The 8,504-nt window shown below is 32.3% G+C and overlaps 1 protein-coding gene across 1 annotated transcript; it reads left to right on the top strand.

Annotated features, from left to right (window-relative positions):
- The first annotated feature begins 609 nt into the window (after window positions 1–609).
- LOC143616950 (cysteine-rich receptor-like protein kinase 15) lies at window positions 610–8,169 on the top strand. The gene is made up of 7 exons (XM_077089647.1): window positions 610–1,423; window positions 5,575–5,724; window positions 5,838–5,968; window positions 6,223–6,433; window positions 6,735–6,972; window positions 7,396–7,546; window positions 7,694–8,169. Exons 1-7 carry the CDS (start codon window positions 610–612, stop codon window positions 8,066–8,068), a joined length of 2,070 nt encoding a protein of 689 aa, XP_076945762.1. The 3' UTR covers window positions 8,069–8,169.
- Window positions 8,170–8,504: the final 335 nt, after the last annotated feature.

Here is an 8,504-nt window from a genome sequence, read left to right as displayed (position 1 = left end):
ATGACCCTGGCTTGCCAGGGTGTTTGAGTCATGATCTCACCCGGTTTTACCGGCTCCTTGCTGTTGTACCGTTTGGTGGGCGTAAGGGTCGGGTTTTATCTGGGGAATCCCTCAATAGGTGGACCGCTAGGGGCTCCGTCCGGACTCGTGGCCGGCTCGGGCTACCTTTAGCCAGTGGAGGCTGCATACGAAGCACCCGGTATTACTTAGTTAGTCGTTCAAAAAAAAATTATATTACATATATAATTAATGAAATCTCCATCATTCTCTCCATATCTCTTTCTCTTGATGTTTTGTTAATTGGCTAGTTTCAAAACAAAATTCAATTCTCCTACTATTTAATGGTTAATGTGGTTTTTTTTATTTATGTTCAGACCTTGCTTTTGACATAGTCAACATAGATGACTTGAATTTATTATCCAACTCCTAAAATGCCCTCGTTTCTCCACCACAAAGAGTACGTTTTGGGTTATGGGTTCTGTTTAATTTCATAATTTGTATTCAAAATTCTTCTGACCTGGTCAATATAGAAGAAATGTTTGTATACTATTTATTATCTAACTCCTTAAATATCTTGCATCTCATCTCTCTCTTCCATCAAAGGAAAACATGCTCAAACTGTTGTTACGGTTGTTATCTTTTATTTTCATACACTTAATCCTTACCACCACCACTTCAACTCAACCTGACTTCCTCTCTTACTTCTGCGAAAACGCGGCTAACTATACCGTAAACAGTAGGTACCAAAGAAATCTTGACACCACCCTCTCCGCCCTCCCCACCACCAACAACGGCTACGGATTCTACAACCTCTCCACCGGCCAAGGCAATGATACGGTCAACTCGGTCGCCCTTTGTCGAGGCGACGTCAACCCTGACGTGTGTCGGAGTTGTCTTAATGACTCCATTGTTAAGTTGCCTCAAGTCTGCCCTAACCAAAAAGAAGCCATAGGATACTATGACTACTGCTTGGTGAAATACTCAAACGAGATAATACTGAGAAGCACACGAATAAAGATTTATTTGGCTCTGGGTAACACCCAGAATGCTACGAATATTGATCGGTTCAATGGTGCTTTGGGGCCACTCTTGAGGAATCTGAGAGGTAACGCGTCTGCAGGCGGTTCTCTACGGAAATTTGCCAGCGGGAGCACTAATGGTCCAGATTTGTCAACTATCTACGGGCTTGCGCAGTGTACTCCAGACTTATCTGACATGCAGTGCGATACTTGCTTGGAGGATGCTATCAGTCAGATTTCGAATATGTATTATGGTAGAATTGGAGCAAGAATGCTTCTGCCTATGTGTAATTTTAGATATGAGTCGTATCGGTTTTTTAACCAGACGGCTCCAGTCATCGCACCATCACCACCACCAATTTTGCAGCCATCTCCGCCAGTTGCTCGACCTTCACCTCCACCAGGTATGAATTGTGTATATTTTCTTTGCACCGATCGAGTTAAAGCGACAATCGTTTACTTTGACTTATTGACTAGACAACGACTGAATTAAAGGTTCTTGGTTGGCCTACGCAGTTACGTCCTAGTCTAAGTTTGATTAATAACAGGAAAGAATTAATATTCAAAATAAACAACTCTAAAAGGATGTGGGGCTACTATTTCTTACGCGTCTCAACCATCACCGTCTATAATAAACAGTGACAAGTATGGTAATTGTAAAATACTAGAAAATATTTATATTTGTAAAATAATAAAGTAATTTTGAATAAAAGACAATAATAAACTAAGAAAGCTAGTATCATCATTTTATAAACATATATATGAGTTGTAATAACTCGCGTGCTGCACCAGGTTTGTGCAATAGAAAATAAACCTCAGGTTGCAATAGAAAAATAAACATCTGACCATCTACACATCTTAATGTTACTTAATACACACATGAAAAGAAAAATAATATCACACCTAACGTTAGTAACTAAAAAGTCATAACATAGCACTTAAAAAAAATCTCAAAATACGAATCAAATTACTCAAGCTTAGACCTTCCTTCGTCGTGGCTGCAACACAGGTTGCTATGCCAACATCGGAGTGCTATCATAGCTTAGATTGAAGATTTAAGAGACAAACCGAGGACAACATAATGTACCTCCTGTTGTCGCTTCCATAGACAGTCGAAAATGGCATCATCACAAATACACCGACACGATAACAACTAGCAGCAAAACACCACCACTAGGGGTGTTCATATTTCGATTTGCATTCAAAACATTCGAAATTCAATTCGAATTCGATAATTAAGATTCGAATTCAATTCGATTCATATTCGAGTATATAAATCGAATACAAATAGAATATGGATTTATGTTTTATTATTCGATTCGATTCAAAATTCGAATTCGAATTCAAATTATATATATATATATATATATATATATATATATATATATATATATGGGATGGTTCAAGAGAGAAATGAGATTACTGTGTTAAATGCAAGAAATGAAAACGGACCACTAGTTTTATTTTAGGTTTTAAATGCTTAAAGATAAATGGGGAAAGTATTAATGCATTTTCTCTATTCAATTAATATAACTAATCAAATTATTATAATTAGAAAATATTAAGAATTACTTATTTTTATAACTTATTTTCTCTCTCTTCAATTTTTATCCTACACAAGTACAATTTATTCATACATTAAAATTTCTTTTATCCAAAACCAATTTCTTGCAACTCAATATATTAATATCCATCAACACGTAGTTACATTGTGATGAATAGTACAAAAAACTATTTTACACGTGTTTGCATTAAATATCAACAAAAGAGTAAACAACCTACAACATATAACCTGCACCTGTTTTAAGAATAAGAAAACATATAACCTACACACGAAAAACATATGACCAACACACAAAATTCAGCATCAATAAACTACACACTCACACGAAAACGTATAACATACACACGAAAAACATATAATCTACACTCGAAAATTTTATCCTACATAAATACAATTTATTCATACATTAAATTTTTTTTTTCTATCCAAAACCAATTTCTTTCAACTCAATATATCAATATACATCAACATGTATAAAATTTGATGAATAATACAAAAAACTATCTTACATATGTTAGCATTAAATGTCAATAAAAAATATACATCCTACACAAAAACATATAACATATGCTTGTTCTAAGAATAAGAAAACATATAACCTACACACGTATATGATATATGTATCTTTATCTAGTTTATATAATTGTCGATGTCAAATTACATATGTAAGTTATATACTTTTTTGTATATCGTATGTTTTTATTGCTTAAAACAAGTGTAGGTTATATAATTTTGTGTATGTTTTATATTTATTGTTTATATTTAATGGACACATTTGTATGATATTTTTTTATTATTATTTATCACTATAATTTTTCTAAGTATATCAATTGAAAAAAAATATTATGTTTTGATATTATTGTTAAAAATTACGTGTTGATATATGCTAATAAATTGAGTGGAAATAAATTGTTTTTTTAATAAAAAGAAATAGTATTATATGAATAAATTGTATTTTTTTTTGGATAAATAAAGAGGGGGTAAATAAATTATATATAAAACTAAATTAGTGTTTTTATGTTTTTAATTATTGTAGTTAAATTAGTTAGGTATATTAATTAGAGAGAGATTTATTATTGTTATATTAGTTGTATTAGAGAGAATGCATTTATTGTTGCATTTACATTTTTTTCATTTCTTTTTAAACATTTAAAACCTAAAATAAAACTAGTGGCACATATTCATTTCTTTCATTTCTCGCAGTAATCTCATTTCTCTCTTGAACTTAAACCTATATTATATATATATATATATATAGGGAAAGGATCAACAGAGAACTCCTCCGTAGAGAGAGAACTAGAGAACTAATAAACAAATATTTTTAATTTAATTAAAAAAATATTTTTAAAATTTTTTTTCTTTCATCCTTCTTATATGTTGTTATTTTTAACTAGAAAAAAAACATAAAAATAAAAAAATTAAAAAATTATAAAAAAAAACTCGTTGTAGTGCACATATGCAATAATCGACTTTTTTTTTTACTTCATATGCGCATTAGTGTGTATTTTGATATGTGCAATACTGTTGAATAGCATATATGCAATTGTTTGTATTGTATTAGTGCAATAGTGTTATACTATATACAAAAAAAAATCGATATAGTGCATATGTGCATTACTGCATTAGTATTGTATTACGTATATGTGATAGTGTGTATTGCATATAATTGTTGGTGTTGTATTTGCATGTATTCATTAGTATGTATTGTATAATGCAATTGTGTTGTATTATATGCAATAAAATATTATTGTATATATGTAATACACATTAGTGCACATATGCACTACATCGACCGTTTTTTTAAGAGCAATATCATCTTATTAGAAAGAGGAAAGAAAAAAAATCACAAAATATTTTTTAAAAAAAAAGTTAAAAATAATTTTGTATTAGTTCTCTAGTTCTCTCATTTAGAGGAGTTCTCTCTAGATCCTACCCATATATATATATATAATTATTTTTTAATTTGTGTCAGTTCCATAAATAATAATTTTCATTACAAATTAATTAAGCCCAGTAGGCCATATTGCTATATCTTAGCCAATAGTAATAAGGGTGTTATTGACGTCTTGTTTTAAATATTTTGAATTTTAGACTATTTGTACTTTAATTTTGAACTTATTATCATGTGGCATTGTAGCTACTATAAATGTATATGTTTGTTTTGCAATTATGATTATGTTTTCAAAGTTTTTGGCATAGATAAACTTGAATCAGATCAAATTTATTCGAATTCAAATCGAACTTATTCGAATCGAGTTTCAAATACGAATTCGAATCGAGTTTTGAATTGGGCATATAATACGAATACGAATCGAATAGTTCAACTTTTAATCGAATATGAATAGTGGAGAAAAATAATTATTCGGAGTATTCGATTCGATTTAACTTGAAAATTTGTTATTCGATTCGATGGACACCCCTAACCACCACCACCACTCTATCAAACCACCGCTTGCGGCCGCCATCATCCTCAGCAACCAACAGCAAAACACTACCAAGCCACCATAGCATCACCGCCTAACCACCACCACCCCAACTTTGGCATACGACTTCCTGCCACCACCACCATCACGTTTCCGTGACGCTTAACTACTAGTCTAAGATCTCTCCACCACCATCACGTGGTATTGTACCATCAAATCGAACTTATTCGAATTCTAATTTCAAATACGAATTTCGAATTGGGCATATAATATGAATTCGAATCGAATAGTTCAACTTTTTATTAAATACGAATGCTGAAAAAAAATAATTATTTGGATTATTCGATTCAATTTAAATTAAAAATTCATTATTCGATTCGATGAACACCCCTAACCACCGCCACTCTATCAAACTACCGCATGCAGCCGCCATCGTCCTCAACAACCAACAGCAAAACACTACCAAGCCACTTGTTGTACTCTACTCTATTTGCAAAAAGTTTGATTTAGTAGTTTCAAGTGTTCAAACTAAACATAGTTTATCACTAACATATTTTAGTTTTTGCAGGCAAACAGAATAATACGACAAGAACTGTGATAATCGTAACAATTATTGTGATAGTCACAGTCATAATAATTGCTTCACTTTGTATCATAATGAGATTCAGGAAGAAGAAAGAACAAATGACTTCCTCTCCAGCCCCTCAAAGTATTCAGAGTAAGTTCTCAAGTTAGAATTTATAGTTGGAACTAAGAAAAACTGGTATATAAGTTATCATATAAATGACAACGTTTCTAAAGTGACTTCTTACTCGCCTTACTTTCTACTAGCTGACACGACAACTATCGATATTGGCACCGCCGAATCTTTGCAGTACGACTTTAGTACTGTGAAAGCAGCAACAAATGACTTTTCTGAAGAAAACAAGCTCGGGAGAGGTGGTTTTGGAACGGTTTACAAGGTATGAATTTGTTAGTTAACTTACAACGAGTACATTATTTGGAGGTACTTTATTCTACTCTTTTAAAAATAAATGAAGAATGATGAAACTTAACCTCTTAACTATCATAAGTGTTAAAAAGCTCAAATATATTATACCTTATTTATAAAGGTGTATAAACAACAGTGCAGAAATATCATATTTGTACGTTGTAACAACTATGAATCTTTAAATAATTAAGCAATGTTTTATGCTGTCATATGATATACACATAGGGTATTCTCGGTGAAGGGGACCATATAGCAGTAAAGAGGCTAGCATTGGATTCTGGACAAGGTGACACTGAATTCAAGAATGAGGTGTTGCTGATGGCGAAACTTCAGCATCGTAATTTAGTCCGGTTGATAGGCTTCAGCATAGAAGGAAGCGAACGACTTCTCATTTATGAGTTCATGCCAAATGCAAGCCTTGATCAGTTTCTATTTGGTATGTTCTTAAGAACACATATCCTTTCAAATACGACAAGTTGCATTGAACAGGAAGGGAAAAAATCAACTAAATAGCAGTCATATACTGGGGTTGGATATTGTAATTTATTAGCAAATTTGGCCATATTATCAACCAAATGCAAGATTTGATAGGTTTACAGTCTCATAGTATTACAAAGAGCATCATAACAATCTAAAAACTCCGTAACAAAAATGACGCTCGATCAATTTAATTTTATAATGTGGATAGAAGATGACGTTTAGTTGGACTAATACATGATATATGATATGGCTTGTAGATCCAGATAAACGTGTAGATCTTGATTGGGAAAAACGTTACAGTATAATTAAAGGAATTGCAAAGGGACTATTATACCTTCACGAAGATTCTCGTCTAAAGATCATTCATCGTGATATGAAGGCAAGCAATGTTTTGTTAGATGCACAAATGACCCCCAAAATAGCTGATTTTGGTATGGCAAGATTGTTTAAAAATGAGGAAACTCAAGCTGACACAAGCCGAATTGTTGGGACCTAGTAAGTACATTTTATTTAAATCTTATTTTTTTTAACTATAACTCATGAACCATTACGATTTTTTCAAAGTTGTGACTACAAATACAACCATCCTTTAAAATTTTTTTTTTTGACAAGTGTACGTTGCAAGTTTAATCGTCTAAGGTGGCTTTCTTAAAATATATTCTTAATAGTAAAAAATAAAAATGAAAAAACAAAAATAACAGTCATTTTTAAAAGCCAGTAATTAACTCCAAACGTATTATGAGGGGCCAATTTAAGTGGTGTACAATCGTTGTTTCAAGTTTCAACGATACATCATTTTCTCATGATCGTCATGTTGTACTAATGGTTTCATTCAGTATATATGTAACCGACTAAGCGTGTTTGAGGGTATGTGTCTGTATAAAGAAAATGCTAACCTTTTCATGTGTATGATTATAGCGGTTATATGGCGCCTGAATATGCCATGCATGGCCAATTCTCAGTAAAGTCTGATGTCTTTAGCTATGGGGTGCTAGTACTAGAGATGGTTACAGGCCAAAAGAATCAATGTTTTCAAAGCAAAGAAAGCGTTGAGGATCTTCTTAGCTTTGTAAGTATTCTCGCTTTCTAAGAAGTATGGAACAACACATATACAACACAAGAATCATATTATATTTGAGGATATATAGTCAATTAATCATTTTATATTCTATCTGTAGTATACGAATCCTTGAAATAAGTTGCTAATATCTTTTAGGCATGGAAAAGCTGGCGAAATGGAACAACATCAGATATAATAGATCCCGCACTGAAGACAGGATCCGGTTCATTACGTGACATTATTAGAAGCATCCACATTGGGTTATTATGTGTCCAAGAAAATGTTAATGATAGGCCAACTATGGCTTCAGTTGTGCTTATGCTTAATAGCTTCTCTATCACACTTCCGGTACCAACAAAACCTGCATTTTTTGTACGCAGTACCATTGATCCTGAAATGCCACTCCTACAAGAGTTCAGTTCTTCGACAGAGAGTAGTGATTTAGGGAAGCCAAAAATATCCAAATCTAGATCCAGATCTTCTCAATATTCAGTAAATGAAGTTTCAATATCTGAATTTGGTCCTCGATAGGCGCCTAGAATGCCCTTGATATGCTACACATAGACCAGATGGTTTTCAGTGAACAAACACTATTTGACTTAATAATTTAAACTAGTTTCTAGGTTTGTGTATTATACGTTTTAAATAAATGTAATCTTACATATTTCGTGATAAAAAACCTTAAGTATCGCAGGGTTGAATAAACTTGTGTGCTAAAAAGAAGAAAAATTATGAAGTACTCCAATGACTAAGGAGCTAATAACCGAAGATGCAGTTTATAACAAGGAGAAAGTGAATATGGGGCTATTGCATATCTAAGTTAGATGTGAAACCCATCAGAACTACGTAGTTTTGATTTAATAACTCTAAAATTAATTTAATCATTTTTCCTGCTCATAATTACCTTCATTATTTTTGGATACTTTTCCTTTTTTTCATGGGATCCCACATCAATATCGAATTATAT

Source organism: Bidens hawaiensis, unplaced genomic scaffold (genome assembly GCF_021521415.1).
Source record: "Bidens hawaiensis isolate Kalapana, Puna unplaced genomic scaffold, B.hawaiensis_p1.1 tig00002307_1, whole genome shotgun sequence".
Lineage (NCBI taxonomy): Eukaryota > Viridiplantae > Streptophyta > Magnoliopsida > Asterales > Asteraceae > Bidens > Bidens hawaiensis.
The sequence above is the reverse complement of the archived record's forward strand: the minus strand, read 5'-3'. Positions and strand labels throughout refer to the sequence as shown.

Bases quoted from the DNA above. Each gene is read 5' to 3' on its own strand.
- LOC143616950 (XM_077089647.1), top strand. From the start codon at position 610: ATGCTCAAACTGTTGTTACGGTTGTTATCTTTTATTTTCATACACTTA. The intron at 5,725-5,837 runs GTAAGTTCTCAA...ACTTTCTACTAG, and splicing joins AGCCCCTCAAAGTATTCAGA to CTGACACGACAACTATCGAT. The intron at 6,434-6,734 runs GTATGTTCTTAA...TATGGCTTGTAG, and splicing joins CCTTGATCAGTTTCTATTTG to ATCCAGATAAACGTGTAGAT.